At 40.6% G+C, this 19863-nt stretch overlaps 1 protein-coding gene across 14 annotated transcripts in view; it reads left to right on the top strand.

Annotated features, from left to right (window-relative positions):
* The window catches only part of tnk2b (tyrosine kinase, non-receptor, 2b), a 48453-nt gene extending 29101 nt beyond the window's left edge, over positions 1-19352 (top strand). For 9 of the 14 annotated variants that reach the window (XM_026312753.1, XM_026312759.1, XM_026312752.1 and 6 more), the window contains 18 exons: positions 2160-2337; positions 4157-4227; positions 6561-6830; positions 6976-7128; positions 7689-7852; positions 8720-8839; positions 9137-9263; positions 9463-9609; positions 9929-10023; positions 10342-10536; positions 10826-10917; positions 11523-11645; positions 11928-12361; positions 12527-13759; positions 14125-14220; positions 15698-15828; positions 16026-16123; positions 16372-19352. In XM_026312753.1, coding sequence (XP_026168538.1) covers positions 2160-2337; positions 4157-4227; positions 6561-6830; positions 6976-7128; positions 7689-7852; positions 8720-8839; positions 9137-9263; positions 9463-9609; positions 9929-10023; positions 10342-10536; positions 10826-10917; positions 11523-11645; positions 11928-12361; positions 12527-13759; positions 14125-14220; positions 15698-15828; positions 16026-16074 — 3678 coding nt within the window. In that variant the 3' untranslated portion in view covers positions 16075-16123; positions 16372-19352. The remainder of the gene's footprint in view (positions 1-2159; positions 2338-4156; positions 4228-6560; positions 6831-6975; positions 7129-7688; positions 7853-8719; positions 8840-9136; positions 9264-9462; positions 9610-9928; positions 10024-10341; positions 10537-10825; positions 10918-11522; positions 11646-11927; positions 12362-12526; positions 13760-14124; positions 14221-15697; positions 15829-16025; positions 16124-16371) is intronic. The other 5 variants (XM_026312760.1, XM_026312761.2, XM_026312754.1 and 2 more) reach the window with 4 other exon arrangements.
* The last annotated feature ends 511 nt before the right edge of the window (positions 19353-19863 follow it).

The raw sequence follows: 19863 nt of genomic DNA, 5'->3' as shown, positions 1-19863 counted from the left end.
CGTGGTTTTGTGAGACCTTATATCCATGAAACAACTGTCTAAAAAACTGTAAAACCTAAGATATATTTACCTGTTTAATGAGTTTGGCAAATTAGTAGATATAAGGACTGCACTGCCTTGATTGTGACCCCTCATGCTTCACTGTCATGGAAAGACGCCCAAAAGGAAACTGACTTACGTCCTTGGCACTGTCTAGTGAAATAACACTTACATGTTGACTGCCAGGGGAAGATCAGACATTGAGCGGCAGTATGGTATGGTGGGTGGGAGGGCTATGCAAAAATGCTTTCTTATGAATGGAAAGGAAAAAAGGTGTTTTGTTTAAATGTTGCCAGTGACACTCTTAAACTCTTATTAGCGTGAAGTGCAGATCAAATAAACATGGCACATGGTAGAAGATCCTTTGGCAAAGCTTTGCACGGAGTGGACCAGCCAAACAGACTGTTGTATCGTCTTTCTCAGGGTTAGGGTCAGGCATGATGCAGCAAAATGCAAAATATGGGGATGGATTCAAATGACTGCAGCTGTAGTTAATCCTAAAACCACAGGCACTACCGGCACTCAGTTTACTGTACAATGAATCCAGACTCTCACAGGTTATTACAGTACATGGCATTGCCTTGGGTTATTTACTTGATAGAAGTTCTTGTTTTTCTGCTTTCAGTAATCAAGGTGATTCTTGTCAAAGCCAACACCAATAAATGTTTTCCTAATAAAAAGTTTTGCAGAAACAAGAGGACAAAAACTCAGAGAGCCAAAGTTGCATGTGTGGACATTGCTAAAAAAACTCATGTGCATTGCAGTGAGTTTGTATCAGGATATGGACATCTGGCATAACCATTGGGGATTAAGCCTTCCCAGCAGATGGGCCTCAGTCATATCTTGCATCTACAATTCATTGAAAATACAGGACCACTCTGAAAAAGTGTGGTGTTAGATACTTTCACTGTTCAGGTGTCACATGCAAACTTTATTTTTAAGGACCAGCATTAGGCGTGTATTTAGGTGTGTGTGTAAGAGCAAAATGTCTTTAACTCCTCAGGACACAGTAATAGGAAATGACCTTTAACGAAGCCCATTAAGAAGTTTAAATGACAGAGGAGGCTGCGACCCCTCTGACACTTCCTCTGGACCTTGTAACCTAGCCTGGGCAAGCCCAGGAAGTTCCTTATTCACAGAGTTAGTAATTACTACTCAGTGCAGCGACCCCTGCACCCACCCCAAAGATCTTCCTGTTAGGAATGTTCATCATTTTTTGTGTTGAATAGTTGATTTACAGGTTCACTCCCACACTGAGAAGACAATGGTGTGAGCAGCAGTAATGGAACAGTAGATGAGATCTTGCAGTGAGTCTTCAGTGAGGTGTTTTTTTTTTTTTTTAGCCCGTATGCTACGTTTAACATTATCATCTTGACTAATATTCCTGTGAAGATCATCAGGAGTTTAACAGAATTCCTCTAAGTTTCAGATGGTTACTTTAAGTAGGCAGTGATTGATGCTGTTTCACATGCACATGCAGGGGGTCACATTCTTTAGGAGCCTTTCACTGAAACCAGAATTGCATCATTCATCTCATGCATCTGTCTGCTATAAACTGTTTATAGCAATATTGCCAAAAATATAGATTTCTTTTTTTCAGAGAGTATGAATATTAATCTATTTTCATGTCATTTGAATATTTGGAAGATATTTGCAATCCAAGTGGTACGTAAAGGCCACAGGATCAATGTAACTAATATCTACATGGTGCTTTTAAAGTTAAGTCAATGTGCAGTCTTGGCTCACTGACAATTTGCTCATGCTATATTTGGCTCCTTGCCCTCCATGTCCCTTATGTGACATCGGTTTAGACATCCAAATGTGTGTTTTCAGTCTACATATGTAGTATGTGCATGACTACCCATTTGTTAAGTGGATTCTGATGTAAAGCTATAAAAGTCTAGGCAGGTGTTTGTGTGCTCGCTAAACAATTACTGGGGAGTGCACAATGGTTCTGAGCTCAGTTTCCTCTTTTTTCCAGAATGGTTTGTTACATAATGACTTTGGCTCTGGCTGTGTTTTGCAGATTTTGGACCAACCACTGGGGAAACGGTGAAATGAATATTGAACATTGAATGATTTACACTCAGTTTCCTGTATTCTGTGTGTATGTTTTGCAGAAACTGGGCAGTAACATGCAGTGTGAGGAAGGCACAGAATGGCTACTGGAGCTGCTGATGGAGGTGCAGCTGCAGCAGTATTTCCTGAGGATCCGAGATGATCTTAATGTCACGCGGCTGTCACACTTTGACTATGTCAAGAATGAAGATCTGGAGAAGATTGGCATGGGACGACCTGGTGGGATATATGTGTGTGTGTGTGTGTGTGTGTGTGTGTGTGTGAAGTGTTAAGCATTGTTGTGCTAAAATAGATTTTGTTTTTCTTCATAAATCCTTGTGTATCGTCTGTCCACATACCTCATGGCTGCTACCCCTTCAACAGTGCTTCCACTTCACTTCTTGGCCATGCTATTGATGCGGATCTTGTGATGTTGGTCTGTCTTTATCAGTCAGGCATTTTTGCACAGACTGTTTTAGTTCCCATAAGATTAATACCACTCACTTTGTTATCTTGACCCCTGTGCCACTGTAGATTTTTAGTGAAATATTTTGACAGCTATTAGACAGATTGCCATGAAATTTGCTACAGATGTTCTGTATTGTCAAGGAGAAGCTGTAGCACCTCTGTTGAGGTATGAGCACAAATATGCAATAATCCAATAATTACCATAACTAATGGTATAATAAAACATACTAAAATGATTACTTTCATTTCCACCTTTAAAGTGGTTATAATGGTCAAGTTCAGAGACATAATCAGGCACATTACCGTTTGCATAATAAGCTCTGATAATAATTTAAGTAGCAAAACTGGCCCCCCTCATCCCTTGACGTGACCAAACTACAGATATTGATTAACCAATGGAAACTCTGTTTGGAGTTTGATGGAAAAGATACCGACATCTACGGTGGACGGATGGTATATTATTTCAATGGAGAAGCTATAAACCGAGAGTCTGTGTTTAGTATCTTGGGAGTGTGACAGGTAAAAATTAACTAATGTAAGGTGTAGCAGTGAGGCGTTGTTAGTTACCATCTTTTAGTACACAAACACTAAACATTTTAAGCTCCTCCTCAGGTTCACAGCCACACTGTTGTTAAAAGACAAGTGACTGAATGATGCTCAGATCATCCTCCAGCATGTTACGCTGATGACAAACTGCTTAAACTCTATCAGTGTTACTGGGATTTAAACATGTTTACTCATGTACATGTGAGTGACCTGGAGAGTGGCAGCACTGCCTAGTTTTTGCTAATGCAATCTGTCAAGTGTCATTTTCACTCTTTAATCATACACTGCACAGAGATTAAATGTTAAATTTATTGAAACGTCCTTCCAATTTTCTTTTAGCCTTTGTATGACTCTATACTGTATGAGAATATTGGAATATCTAACCTATAGATAGCCTGAAGTATTGCTTTTATCTCCTATCATGACAGTATGTCATTTGCTTCAATCTTAGTATAACCAGTCCTCCATCACTAATACTTCTAATATCATTAATACAGTAAGTGATAACTGGTAATTAGCATAGTACAAGAAAACGCTAAAGTGCCAAGTTGTGCGTGCATGTGTGTGCATGGAAACGCTAAAGTGCCAAGTCGCCCATGCCCACGCAGTTATGTTCTAAATCCAGTTACTGAAATACCTCAGGGTCTCATCTTCAGAGCTGCTCAAGACTAATTACACCCACTGCTCATATATTCACTCACATCTTTGTCCTCCACTAACCTCATTCTAAGCCCTTTTTTCCTCTTTCATTCTTTGTTGCACGTGTTGTTTTTCATGCTTACAGTTGTTTCGATTACGTGCGTGATTGTCCTCCATCTTTTCTCAATCCTCAGATTATCATCTTCCTTCTCCATATAGTGCCCTTTCAGTTATGGAAGATGAAATTCAGAATAGCATGCCTCATTATACTTGGAACTCAAACCAATTATGTGGGTCTTCCTGTTGCAAGAGGACCCAAGCTGCATTTTTCATGTTCATATGTATTTTACCACAGATCATCACTGCATTGTTATAATTAATTTTTTCTTTCCCTCTCTTGATAAAGGGCAGAGACGGCTGTGGGAGGCTGTGAAAAGGAGGAAAGCAATGTGCAAGCGCAAGTCCTGGATGAGCAAGGTGACAAACATAGACAGGCATAACATGCACACAGACACACACAGAGGACTCATTTATTATGGTGCATGGTATGCCTGAAATTATCTTGCCACGGTGGCGTCCATCTGTCTGTCACAGTGTCTGTGTGGACACATTTATGCAAACACAATACCTTGTGAACCATACCACACCACTTTAACCACGGTTTCCCACAGATGACGTGATCACATTGTGTAACACTTTGCTGAATGAATTTTGGTGTCATCAATTTTTCTGTGAAGACAAGTTTATTGATAGATATATATGCTCTAAAGCAGCTGTGATGCCAATAGAAGGAACTTTGTACTTCTGTGTCCTAAAATCAGAACATACAGTTCTTCTGATTTGTAGGAACAAAGTAATTTCCTGATACTGCTGGTATGTGTGATCTATTAACATAATTCCAAGATGTTCCTTGTTACCATACGCTTCTTGTTCTACTGAACCCATTTGTGCAATGTATTTATGTTACTGCTATAGACATATACTGTATATGTTTGAAACCGATGTGATTATGAAAGCTATTTTAAGAAATGTTTGAGCATCTGTAAGGAACATTCTTGCAGAGAAAAGAGAGCCTGATACTTCACATGAGGATGGGCACGTCCACATTCAGATACAGATACAAGTCCTAAGTAGTTGGTGACACACAGATTTAGAGCATGCTGCACTGAAATGTTGTCTCAGTAAGAATGAAATTTCTCCCTTAAAGAAACGGAGCCCTGCAGGTCTGTTGCTTAGTCACTTTCTTCAAATAGTCTGCAAATTTAATTAAAAGATAGAGAATTTGAAAGGTGTTACCTACCAAACAAACAAACACTCAGAAGAAGGAAGTGTGGTGAAATGTTACTAAAAAGAAGTTGCCAGTTCTGTTCTCAGTGGAAGTCGTGATGCCCAGATGATGATGCTCGCAGTCTATAATTATACCTGTCTCTTTCTGCCACCTGAGGGTTCTCTATGTATTTGTGTGTGCACTTGTATGGCTATGCATTATGAGGACTAGTTTGAGTTTTAGACCATAGGAGTATGGACAGGTTGGGCAATCCTCGTCTTCTCACACTCCTTCAAAGGCCCTTTGGAGAGTTATGAATTAGCTTTGGTGTTCAGGTTAGAATTAGGCTAAGGTGGGGAAATGATTGTAAGTCAATGTAATGTTCCCGCGAGGTATAAAAATGTGTGTGTGTGTGTGTGTGTGTGTGTGTGTCCTGGTCTGCCTTAGTCAGAACCTTTTGAATGTAGATCGCCTTACTTGAAACCCACTTACTAAACAGCGACTACAGAGGTGGTGTTTTTAAAAAGGTCTACAGCATTATGTCATGTCTGGTCCAGTGTGAATGTGAAACCATATACCACTTGCTACTGTTTATATCTGGCCACTCAAATATGTCTGGCACTGTGGATTCATTGACACCTCTTCTTCACTGATGATGCCATTTCTGAATACTGACCTTTGTTTATCAGCCAATAATGAGTTCATATTTGTTGAATGTGTTCACTTCATAGCCCCAACATTAACTTAGTATTTCAGATCTAACCTATTAGAAAATCTTATTTCTTCTGTGGGCATGTTACATTTTAATTGATGTTAGATATTTGGCAAGGTATTTTCGTTCTTACATGATATACTAATTTAGTCTTGTATTCCCAGTATGTGACAGCAGCACTAGTTTATGTGCATTCCTATTTCAGTAAAATGGTCTTATTTAGGACCTCTAAACAAAGGCTTCCCTTAATGGCTCTGCACAGCACACACATTGTACAGGTTCAAATTTAGAGGAATGGAAAGGCCTTAAAGACACACACGCACACACACACGCACACAGACACACACACACAGAAACATTCAGGTCACTTAATCTAATAATCTAATAGTGCTTGCTAACAGCGAAGTCATTTCTGCTGTGTTGTCAGTAACAAGAGGCAGGGAATGTCTCTCTCTGCTAATAATAAGCGTATGTGTGTGTGCTTGTTTTCATAGTACTGTATGCATACTTTTACTTTTTTTGGTGTTATTTACTGACTGCATTCTAGCACACAGTATGAGTTGTGCAGTCATGATTTAACACACATAGGACTAACCTACTTGGTTAGTTATGGTTTTCAGTTTGTGTACAGATCAGGCTCTCAGCCCTAGACATGAGCCTGGGGATCAGTTGTGGCTGATCTGTGAAAATGGTCTGAATGCTGGGCATCAGCCATAAGTTGATTATACTTTCCAGCCACACACTCTTCATACATACACCAAGTGTCTCTGTCTTGTTTGCCTACTGATTACAGAGCCAGCTTCTTTCTTACTTTCTCTTCTCTGTCTCTAGGTGTTTAGCGGTAAGCGCCCAGACGGATGTGACTTTCCCCAGCAAGGCCAGCCGGCCACATCCTTTCGTAAGCTGTCTCCCACTCCTCCCCTGGGACTAGGGGAGGGAGTCCTAGCCACACATCCCAGTGGTGGTGCTCCCCTTGATGGGCAGCAGCAGGCACTGACCTGCCTCATACCAGAGAAGGACCTGACGCTGTTTGAGAAGCTTGGGGATGGCTCCTTTGGTGTTGTAAAAAGAGGAGAATGGTTGACACCTGCAGGGAAGGTGGTGAGGATACCTGAGTTTGTTAGTGATTCAGTTCTCTAAATAAGAATAAAAAAACATTTGTTGTACTCATTTAGAACAAAATAAAGATGTATGACTATGTATTCATATTGGGTAATCTGAATTCAGTGTCTGTCTTGTTTTCCAGTTGAACGTAGCTGTAAAGTGTCTGAAAACAGATGTGCTTAGCCAGCCTGATGCTCTAGAGGACTTCGTCTGTGAGGTCAACATCATGCACTCCCTGGACCACCAGAACCTCATTCGCCTCTACGGTGTGGTGCTCACACACCCAATGAAGATGGTAGTGGACATGCAGAAACACACACGGGGAGATACATACAGACAAATGAACACTATATGTGGCAATTTCACTAGTGTATACTTTTCTTGACATCCTTGTACTTTCACTTACACCCATACTTGCCTAACACAAGTCCCTTTCAGGCACTCTCTCAGCTTGCTTTATGACCTTATATTCTGTCTGAATCAGGCCAAGCACCTCAAGGCCTTTGTCCTGACCTGAGAGTGTGATGGGAGGATGGAGGAAAAAGGGAGGAAGGAAGGGAGGGGAGCAAATGGATGGAGGAGTTAAATAAGGGCTGACATTTTGGCTTTGTTGTTTTGATTATATTGCTATTGGCCCAACACTGGATTATATAACGTCTTTCTCTTGTTTCTTGTGACATTGCAATTTTCATCTACAGAGTACATTTTTTATTCTCATTACTTTCCAATCCTTTCATCTACAAATCACATCTTTCACCTCTACATCATCAGTTCGTCTTTCCTTTTGCTATTTACTGCAACTCTTTTCACTCTTTCCTCTTTTCACCCATCCCGTTGTGATCTGTCTTTCTGTAGGTCACAGAGCTGGCTCCTCTGGGTTCTCTGCTGGAGCGCTTGCGTTGTGTGCGTCCACAGGGTCCGGTGTTGATCCACACTCTGTGTCAGTATGCTGTGCAGGTGGCATGTGGTATGGCCTATCTGGAGCAGAGAAGGTTCATCCATAGGGACTTGGCAGCCAGGTACGAGACAGAGAGCTTTTGAAAATGGACTCGAGTTCTGGCATCTATTTAAAGGCCAGTTTTTGTCATTCACTATAAAAATGTTTTTCTTTCAGTATTGTTTTTACTGGTATGATGAATTGTTTATATTGCTTCTGCTTCAGAAATTCCTTTCAAATGTGAGGGCCATTACAGGGAGACCTGGCCCACAATCAACATGACTCAGTAGTTGGCTGGCTGTACTGGGTGGTCCAAGTTCCTGGTCACATATTAGTCATTTCACTTATAAGTTAAAACTATGTAGATGCCTGAGAAAAACCTTAATGGTTGGTGAAAATGAGTGATTTTCCCGGTTAACGTTGTGATAAAATGGTAATGACTCCACATGGTTGTTACCGTATACCAAACACTAAAAAAGATTTCTCAAGCTGTGGTTTTAATTACTAGACCTTTGAAGTCCTGCTGGTTTCCTTGCCCACAATCCATTGCTCCTCTTACATCCTATATTTATTTGATGACTACAATGAAAGCCTTCAGTAGATCTGGAGTTGTACATCTACATTCAGAATGGGACCCCATTTACACCATGCACAACACACTGTGTAATTAAATAGCACATGAATATAATATTTATGGTTAGATGAAATTTTGAAAATGGCTGAGGATTGACCATCACAGCAGATCCTTTTTTGGTAGATACCACTTCTTAGATACAACACTAGGCAGTATGTTTTTATTTCAGACTTGAATGTGACATGTGAAAGTGTTGTGTTGTTATTGTGTGTGGAGAGCTGAGAAAAGTGTAAAGACTTTTGTGATTTTTAGCTCACTCAGTGTGACAAGCTTTTAAATTTTGTAAAAATGTGAAATACTTGTGACTGTCTTCAGGAACATCCTGCTGGCCTCAGCTCACAGAGTGAAGATCGGCGACTTTGGGCTGATGAGGGCACTGCCTAACAACCATGAGCACTATGTCATGCAGGAACATCGCAAAGTTCCTTTTGCATGGTGGGTGGACTCAAGGAGCAACACGTAAAGCTGTACTTGAATGTAATCCTGAAATGGATATGAGTGGTTTTACGGGTTAGGGTGTGAACCTCATTAATCTTATTGCAGTAAGTTTCCACCGAAAATTTTGCAAAGCTGCAATTGACTGTGAAATGACTATAACTCAAATTTTTATGTACATAATTTAAAATAATTCTTCTGTGAGTAGCCCTATTTAAAGTCTCCCTACTTCCCTACTTAAACTAGGCTTTACCTCCTGTCAGACATAACTGATCTATATTGTTTATTGTCCACCAGGTGTGCCCCAGAGAGCCTGAAGACCAGAACATTCTCCCATGCTACAGACACGTGGATGTTTGGAGTCACTCTCTGGGAGATGTTTACACATGGCCAAGAGCCTTGGCTGGGTCTTAATGGGAGCCAGGTAAACACAAAGACAGAGTATGGAGTATATAAACATATACAGCACAGCACAGCACAGTACTGTATGTAGGGATAGATCTTGAAGATAAATAACAGATCACATATACTCACATCACCAGCGGTACATTTTTCATTTGACCTCTTTCCTCTCCTCTGTCTTTCAAATTTCCTCTTATGAAAAAAAAATAAATAAATCTTAGATTCTCCATAAGATTGATAAAGAAGGTGAACGTCTCCCTAAGCCAGAGGACTGTCCACAGGATATATATAATGTCATGCTGCAGTGTTGGGCTCAGAAACCAGATGACAGACCTACTTTTGTTGCCCTGCGGGAGTTCCTGCTTGAGGTAGGAAACCAGTCTTTTAACCAAAAGTATATTTCATACTGTGTATTCCTGAATTCTTAGTTTTCATGCAAACACACTAAGAGAAAGACTGATGACCGCCACTCTAGCATCACTTGTGCAAAGAGGCCAGGGTCCCATCAGCAATTTATCATTATTTGGACTTAGAGTGCCACCTAGTGGTTAGTCTGAAGAATAAACTGAAAAATGCCCTCAGCTAAAATAATGGGATCCACTTTACAGTAGAACCCATTCTTAAGGGTTTGTCGTATTAAAAGTATTCCTGCATGTGTTCGTGTCTTTATATATGTGTTGTTCCCAGACCATGCCTACAGACATGTGTGCTCTGCAAGACTTTGATGAGCCTGACAAACTCCAGATCCAGGTGAACGATGTCATCACCATCATAGAGGGGAGGTGGGTGGAAATAAAAATTTTTAAACATAAGCAGTTAAATGTACTTCCCAACCTCACCATTGATAAATGTTAAATGCATTAAATACGTCACAAAATCATCACAATGTTCAGGTTTTTTGTTGGGACCTTGACTAAAGCAGCTATAATGCTCACTAATTAAAACATTTTAATGTTCTATTAAACGAGACACATTATATTTTAATTAAGTTGCTAAGAGACCAGCTAGATTATTTGATGTGATGATGCTCGGCAGATGTGCAAAACTGGCCTTGGAGTTTCCAAAAAGTGTGGTTTGTCCCTGTTTTATCTGTGTTTCAGGGCAGAGAACTACTGGTGGCGGGGTCAAAACAAGCGAACTCTTCAGGTCGGACAATTCCCCAGGAATGTGGTGACATCAGTAGCGGGTTTGTCAGCTCACGACATTAGCCGGCCGCTCAAGAACAGTTTCATCCACACAGGACATGGAGACACCAACCCTCATCGCTGCTGGGGCTTCCCTGACAGGATTGATGAGTAGGGACCAGCTTCATGATTAACTTTAATTTTAGTATCATAATGTGATCTAAACGTCTCCTCAGCACCTACAGCATGAATCATAATTATGCCCCATGTTAGAAGTTGGTGGTCCAGCTTATTAGTTTTTGCTGGGTTATAGAGGTAGTTGAGTCTCACCAATAGATGGCAGTAGCACATTGTTTTAAATACCCATGTTCATGCTTACTGCAGCATTATAACACCCAGGTTAGTTCTTTTCAGCATGCTGACAGTTACTGTAATTAAATCTGTCTCTTCTTCCTTTCAGTTTGTACCTTGGAAATCCCATGGATCCTCCTGATGTTCTGGGTTTAGATTCCAGTGCTGTTCGGCCCACGCATCTACCGGGACGAACTAAAAGTGAGTGGAAGAGCTCTTAAAGAACTGTGCTCTATGGGCTATGCATACTTAGAATTCCTGTTGGACCAGTCACTGTCCACCATTTGGATGTTCAATCAATGGCACTATGATTAGTGTCATTAGTATTAGGTCTTACAGGCTGTTGCCATGGGTCAAAATCAAGGTTATTCGATGTTGTTCTTTATAGGCCATCTCTCTAATATTTTAATCACATATGTCTAAATTTTATATTCACATTCTGCTAGATGCCAGAACAATACATGTATTTCTCAGCTGATTTAAGATTCAAACTAGAGCCATTTCAATTACAGAATTGCAGCATATTCTAAGTTTGGATGTGGGAGTACCCTGGTGTTGACATTTACACAATGGGATTTGTGTGTTTCAAATTATAAGGTTTGGGGAGTGTAGAGATGATGCATTGGAAGAAGCACCAGCAAACAGTTAGCTTTTTTTTCCCCTAACACTTGCTTGAAAAGCTTCCATATACACTATGACATTTGCTTCTCCCCCCCCCCCCCCCAATCTTTCTATCTTTGCTGCTGTCATTGTTTTTCCCTTCTGTTCCTCCTTTGCGGTGGTGGGATCTCTTTTTATTTTTCCAGAGGAGCCTCCTCCCCGCCCTCCCCAACCAGCAGTATTAATCAAGAGTAAGTCTGGTTTCTCTCAGCAGCTCCTCACCCATTGCTCCTGTCCTCTCTGTTCCCTCCTAGCTCCACTCCTCAAAGGTACATCCCATATTTTTTTGTCTTTCTTTTGGTTGTCTCTGCAGTGAATCTGTTATTGGCTTTTATTTTCTTCACATCATTGTTTCTCCATCTTTCCACTTATCTCTTCCTAATAGGTGTTTAGTGCCCTTGCTCTGCACTTTAGGACTAACATCAAACCTGGAGACTTTTTTTGGAGTGTGTCTTGTATTTTGCGGTCTATAATGATCTTGGAGAGGCTTGTTGCCATGACTTTGTTGTTTTCAGTAAAGTAACAAATGTATTGTGTGTTTACGTCTTCAGAGCCTTGCTATGATCCTGTAAATGATGATGAGGATCTGACTTCTGCGGGACTAAAGAAATTGTCACTTCGGAAAACAGGTTCCCTCAAAGGCTTGAAACTGAAACCTGCTGCGTGGGTCTCTGGTTCCAAACAGGGGAATAACCGGATTTCAGGTTCAGGCTACAACCCCAACAGTGAAGTGTCCCTCATTGACTTTGGGGAGGAGTTTACCCCAACCACACCCTCCCCCTCCCCTGTGGTTGAAATTCAGATCCCCTTACTGGCAAAGCTGGCTTTGGAATCAGATAACATCCTGGACCGAACTCCGCCTCAAAGTCCGTCTAGATCATTACCCCGCCCACTTCACCCTACACCAGTAGTGGACTGGGATGCACGACCATTACCGCCACCCCCAGCCTATGATGATGTAGCTCAAGATGAAGATGATATGGAGGTACAGTAGGAGGTTATACTGCACTGCATTTCACACTATACCAAAATTTAATTGAAAGGTTCATATTTATTTCAATTTCCACCACCACCTAGATCGATTGTAGAATGTACTGAAAATTATTTAGACTGTTTTGATAAACCTGTCAAATCTTCTGACTCCACAAAGGTGAGCTCCATCAACAGCTCAGAGCAGCAGCGCGAAGAGGAACAGAGTCATGTTCGAAGCCCAGATGCAGCTTTTTCCTCTGAACAGAGAATGGATAGTGAGGCTCTTGTCTCCTCGGGTCCAGACAGACCAGGGCTGGAGGACAATCTCTTTCTCCCTAGCAAGCAGAGCCAGGGTCTGTCTACATCTTTCTCCCAGTCTGCCGAGATCTTCCAAGAGCTCCAGCAAGAGTGCATGAGGAAGCTCAATGTACCGACAGGAAGTGCTGCTCCATCAAGTTCGCCATCCCAGACCTCAGCCTCATGTCCCCAAACTCCTCAGAACCTCCAGACGCAGGAGGGACATCAGCACAGTGCCCTCGTCTGCAATGAGGACAAACCCCAGATCCCCCCACGTGTCCCTATCCCCCCTCGCCCCATTAAAAGGGGGGACTACACGTCTGCTCGGTGGTCAAAGGACCTCTCCCTGTCACCAACGCCTCTTGACACCACAGAGGAAGTTTTTGGCCCAGACCAGAACCGACCACCTCAGATCCCTCCCAGGGACCCTTTGTCCCAGCCAAACTCCAGGACTCCCAGCCCCATGAGCCTTGTAGTGGGCTCCCCACAACAGAGAATGTACTCTGTCAGTCCCACCACCATGCAGGGTACCCTTACCTCTTGTTCTTCTATACACACCTATGGCTCCTACCTCTCCACCTCTCCGGGTAAACTAATGCCTACCACACACAGCTTTGCCTCAGATCCTAAATATGCTGCACCCAAAGTAATCCTAGCCCAGGCACAGGGCAAGGACCCCTCAAGCAAGGGCCCCTGTATCCTCCCCATTGTCCGTGATGGTCGGAAAGTTAGTAACACCCACTATTATCTTCTGCCGGAGAGGCCGCCATACCTTGACCGCTACGACCGCTTCTTCAGAGAGGCAGAGACCCTTCCTGCCAGCGGTGTGGAGGACAGACATGTACGACAAGTTAACACGGCCACCGTCAGACCCATGGTGGTCAGCAGCCAGACAGTCCAAGGATACGCACAGGGACAGGGGCTTGTCCAGCCAGGTGAGCTGAAAGATAATTTCTCCTCCAACAATAACAGCAATCTGAGTGGGCCACGGTCAGGGATGAAGACATCAGTTAGTCTCTCTGGCATCTGTTCAGATGGACTGACAGCTCCAGTGGTCACTGCTTCCTGCACCCGGACAGATGGAGGAGGGAACTCAGCTGACAGGGTCAAAATGGTAAGGTCAGAGAGATTTGAATTGCCTTTTGCAGCATCTCATTTCAAATACGCTGTAGTGTAATTTACTGACTTCAATCAAGTGCTGAAAGGCATCATTTTTTGAAAAGGCAGAGAACATACACATTTTTGCAGAGGAGTGAATTCAAAAGCATTTGAGTCCAATTAGGACTCAGCTGTAAATTTCAGTTTGTGAATCAATTAGGAACTGTTTAAAAAGTCAAAAGCAATAAAATGGAGTGATGTTTATATCTCTGCACTTAACGCCTATCATCAGCTTTCCAGGAATCCAATTTTAAATATGTGTTAACTGGACAAAAAACTGAATAAACTCAGATGATTTACGGTTGTTGCTGTGTGATTCAGGTGCAGGAGGCAGTTCACGGTGTGACAATAGAGGAGTGCCAAGCTGCCCTCCAGAACCACAACTGGAATATCCAGAAAGCTGTGCATTACCTTAAGGTAATAACATTCATTAGCAAAACGGCTTAATGCATGACAGCCACTGATTGGAAACCAGCCAGTGTGTAAATGTTTTTTTTAGTGAGTGTATATCGAACCTCAAAACTAACAAAAGGCAGTAAGTAGTTATCAGACAAGTAAAATTTGTAACTTATTATTTCAGAACTGAATTCCAATAACCTTGAAACTAAATGAATAGTATAAAATTAAATGAAGTTACTCTGAAACTGTATTTGATCCTGACTCATGATCCAGTATTCACCACAGACTTCCACATTCAGTAGTAATCAATTGCAGATCGTTGTGCTGCTTCATAGAATTTCTTTTCAGCCAGTCAGTATCAACTCAGTGTTTTTGAACTTTTTTTTTTAACTCTCATTGCTCCATGGATTGATTACACTGGGTTGTCATATATGGTCAAATCTGTTTTAATGATCAAAGTTTGTATTTGCCAATAAAATTCACTCATATGACATACGTTAGCAACTGTGTGTTTAGTCCCACAGTTGTTTCAGCATGTAGAAGCTACAGTAGCTCTTTGTTGTGTATCAGTCCCTATAAGTCCATGGATCTATGGGACAGCAGATATTGGCTGGCTGAAATGAAATTCTGTGAAGCAGCTCAGTGATCTGCACTAAGTTGCTGTTCCTCGGTGACCCAAATGTGTGTCTCAGTAAAATTGAAATTGAATTTTGAGAATTGAATGGTCAGATGTAAACGTGGGAGTATGTAGAGAGTTGACTCTTCAATGAGGATCAAATACAGTTTCTGAGCTAATAAATCAGTTTCAGTTTATAACAATTCAAATTCAATAATGTGGGTTTAAAATGACATTAAATGTTGGCCTTTTCAGTGTAGCTCATATAGCTAAAGCTAACATTTGTTATCTGTTGTAAACACTGTTGTGCTGCAGTAGGGTCCTTGGAGATCCATTCACTCTATCTCTTGCCCTAAATCCCTTCCTGTTTTAATCTTGTTGAACTGTACAATGTATAAATTAACTGTAGTTACTCAGAGTTTCTGAATGTAATCTTTACTTTATTGGTCCATATTATTAAATGACAATTTTATTCCTTCTTAAGGAAAAATAAAGTCATTGCTATCGCAATAAGTTGGTTATAAATAGAAAACATACAGACTCACTGATGTGTCTATAGTTGTGTTCAGCACCCTCTTAAATGGCCATTCAGTGGCTACTGTGGGAGGATGGAAGATGTGTTTGGCTGGCATTGGGCACAAGGGAACATCTCAGTGCTTCTGTAAAGTTGCTACAAAGTTTAGGAAGTAAATAAAAGTGTAATCCAAAGGCCTCTAAAAATAAATTTATATCTTAACTAGTATAGCAGTCACACTCATATGAAAGGGTAATAAAAAAAACACTACCTGACCTGTCCTTACTACATTGTCAGATCTCATCAATCCTCCCTCCCTAACTCCTGGTTTCCTTGTATGATTGTTTGATTTTTTGTCTCTGCAGGTGGAGCAGTTGTTCTGTTTGGGTCTGAGGAGCAGGGCAGAGTGTCAAAAGCTGCTGGAGATGTGTGACTGGAACCTGGAGGTGGCCAGCACTCAGATGTTAGATAACTATGGATCCACAACAAGACAGAGGTACTGCACTGTATCTGATATCCTCATTTTCTTAACTTTGCATCACGACATGACTCACATAGAATCCATCATTTCTAATGGACTGTATGACCATCCATGATACTTAATAACTGTCACTGTTAATATACTGTACATAGCATCCAGACCACATAATCTACATTTATTCAGTGTTGACATGGGGTCATGTTGTCATACAGCATATGCCGCTGGAAAACAGACCATAAAAATCTAGCGGGACTTAATTGATGGATATCCACAACAGGCAGACAGGAAACATTTTTCAACAAAAACACTGGTACGTTCTGTCTGTGGGGCAGAGACTCATATTTGGTTGCTAGACTGAGAAAGTTTTCTGGTTTCTTCAATTCTTTAAGAAAAAAATATACTCTATGAATTTTAGTGCCAAAATAATTGAATGTGTATCTCACTTTAAAATCCAGAAGAAGCCTCTGCAAGACGGTGGAAATAAATATCTTTCAAGTTAATTTAGAAAAGTTTCAGCGCTACACTTCAATCTGATCTAAGTCTTTTTTATATTTGCAGACGGTGACAGAAATTTCAAGCTGCTGAGCTCTGATTGGAGCTTCATCCTCAGTAAAACATCATGAGAGAAGGTGACCCTTTCTGTTTGTGCTTCAGTCACATCTCCAATCACAAGACTGTAATTTGAATATGGAAGAATCAAGCACATTTTCACAGAATACCAAACTTCATTAAAGCTCCACTCATACTGACCATGGATACTGGATTTTAGCCTGGTGGCAAAAAGATGACGATGGGTTATATTTTGGCTGTGGTCTTAAAGCAGAGAGATGCTTTAGTTTTCCTTTCATTAAACAGTCAGGCTGGAGAAGCCAGAATCTAATGACTAGCACAGTACACACAGTAACACTCCAAACTTTGCCAACAGCTCGTCGTATTGTGTCGGAATATGCCATAAAGGTAAAGAATTGGACTGAAAACTCATATCTCATTTACTGATCACTGTCAGTATTGAACTTAAATGCAGTACACTATGCATGTACATGTACTGTCGTTCACTAAAGGTTAAAGTCCTTAGAGTCTGCCGCACCACTTTAAACAACAGTTTCAGACCAATTAAAAAAAAACTTACTGCACCTCTACAACATCCAACCACAACTAAATATAAAGTGAGCATTTAAATGGTGGCCCATGCCATGGAGGAAATCATTTTGACTGTTGACTGTTACGAGGGGTAGATATACCATTAGGAAAACTGCTGCTGAAAGAAAGAGCTGTGCATTTTATAGATTAGTGGAATTAGTATCAACAAATGATGCACAGTTGTCTGTGCAAAATGTCAATGATCAAACCAGTCCAGTGTTGACCTGAATCAAAGGAACTGGTGAAAAAAAAAAAAAAAGATTAAAGTGATTTAAAATCTACAAAGCTGTTTTAATTTATATTCAGAGGGTATAACCAATATAGCTCCATGTATGTATTTGTGAGCAAAATATTGGTATATTGTTGTAATATATTTTCAACCCTGTTATGTCCATTGCTGGGTAGGTCATATTTAAAATTAATGTACTCTGTATCCCCTTAAAGATTAATACTGTGGGTTTCACAAAGAGACTTCAACTGTAGCTCAAATCCAACTAATAGTCAGACCTCTCATTCCTGTTGCACAAAGTCCTCTAGCTCTTAATGATCTTAAACAGAATTAATTTGCTATAAATTCTGGGTAAATAAAATAACTACCAGCACTGACCAAACAGGGTCAACCTTGCTTCTCTCAAAACCAAAATGTTTGGCTTCTGAAAAAATCCTGGAGTTAAAAGGGCATTTTATTACACAGATAATTCAGTGCAAAGCCTCCGTGGCTTCTTAATGTGATGAGACTCAGTAGTTCAGAAAAAATAACATCCTCACTGCAGTATATTTTCACCAGGTTACTGAAGACTGTTCTAACACATCAGACCAGTCTGAAATATCTTTGTGAAACAGTCCCTGATGGATGATTCTTGGCACAAGTGCGTCAAGAAAATAAAATAAAGGCCACTCAGTCAGTGGAGATGTCCCTCGCCCCAGATGTAATTTTTTTGGAGTACTTCCCTCCAATTACTTGGCCCACACAGGTCCTGTGCATCACCTACAAACTTTTGCCAACCTGGCATTTTTCCTGCATGTGCCCAGACTCCACTGGCAGCAGCACAGTGAAACTTAGCCCAAGGCACTGTCCTACAATCATCACTTAAAACTAACACTTTAAAACTGTGATATTAGGGGCAATCATTTTAAACTTCTAGTATGTGTCAGCTCTGGTTGAGCTCATTGCTGGTTAGCGCAGTACATTTCTGACTGCACTGTCACAGCAGAGCTCTGAGCAATGAATTGTTTAACATTCAGTCCTTCATAAAAGCCTTTTGGGCTTGTCCTGTGTTTTATTCCAGACATTTACTATGGTTGTCTACTAATTTTCAGGGTTGAACTGAAAGGAGGGGAACTAAAATGTATTTTACATTCAATCCACTCCTGTGTAGTCAAACAGATATTAAAAACAATGCTCACTGATGAACTGATTGATCCTTAAGATGGTTCTAAATAGAAAAAGATTATCTATAAAATGTGACCACATGTAGACTCTTTAAACCAAACAACCCCTACACGTATCCACAAAAACGCAGGCTACTTGACACATCTGAGCACGCCCATGGAGCAGAAAATTGACATGGCCTCTGAAAAAGCTAATATGGATCCACGACAAGCCTAAGTAATTTAACAGGCTCAGAAAAGGCATGTTTGTAATATAAAAACGGATGGACAGGAGTGACTTTAGAAGACAATCTCCAGGAAAAGGTTTCTCATGTGTGTAATAGGGCTGCTGTAGAACCAGTAACCTCCCAGTCTGTCGACCCGTCAGTGCTATCCAATCATGAAAACACTGTAGAGCTTTCATCTCTGTCATCCTGTACCCTAAAAAATAAATTCACAGAAAATACCTTTTTCAGTATAAAGTGTATTGTGACTCAATTTTCCTCCCCGAACAGGATGAAGTTGTCCTTAAACACTGATTCAGGACCAGTTTTGCAATTTCCCCTGAGTTGTGTTGTATGTTGTGGTAAAGCTGATTGATTATAAACCAGTGCATAAAGACAACTTGATATGGGGGCTGTCTGAACAGTCTGTTCATGTGTTGTTTGTCTGTATACCATGCTGCTGTAGTTGTTTTAGAAGGACTGAAGTGAACCCTGTGGTGTTACGATCAACACAAACCAAGTCTCCTCTTGTGTTGACTGATGTTAGAAAATTGTGTTCAGTTTTTTTTTTAGATCTCCTTGTTCAGAAACAGCTGTTTTATGTCAGATTATTTTTGCTGTTTTTCTTAAATCCAACTTGCCATTTCTTCCTCATTTGTATGTATTTGCTTCCAGATGTTTAATTTTAACTGTACAGTTGGTTCTCATTGTGTTTCTCCTCCTGGGCTAATGGAAATGTTCATGAGAAGTTTGTGCTGCCGAATTTATAAATGTATTTTTTATTAAAGAATTAATTATTTTTTACCTCTTTCTCCTCTTGATGAATCTTTTTTTTCTCCCCTGTCACCATAAGTGTGCTTGTCTTTGAGATATTGAATGCTGCTTCAATGGAATAGCGTGGTGGATTTGGTTTTTACTAGACACAATGAACAAAATGCTCAGATATAATGCACTCATTATCAAGATGAGACATTCATTTAGTTTTACAGACACTGTGTCCTTTTAGTGTCCATATGGTTTTCTTGGTTGTTAAATATATCATTTTTAAACTTGTGGATCTGTGAGCCTGTTCATAGACTTAGCGTTGCGCTGAGCTAAATGCTAATACGTCAACATAAGTAATCCAACCTGCAACTACATTTTTCAAGTACGATACAATTTTGAGGTATTTTTGCTTTGAGTATTTGCTTTATACTTTGACTTCACTACATTTCAATTGCAAATATTGTACTTTTTACTCCACTACATTTATCTGACAATTTTTGTTACTTTCAGTTATACATAATACAGTCTAATCATTACACTTTATTGATCC

The sequence above is a fragment of the Mastacembelus armatus genome, chromosome 17 (genome assembly GCF_900324485.2).
Source record: "Mastacembelus armatus chromosome 17, fMasArm1.2, whole genome shotgun sequence".
Taxonomy (NCBI): domain Eukaryota; kingdom Metazoa; phylum Chordata; class Actinopteri; order Synbranchiformes; family Mastacembelidae; genus Mastacembelus; species Mastacembelus armatus.
This window is presented reverse-complemented; position numbering and strand designations above follow the sequence as displayed.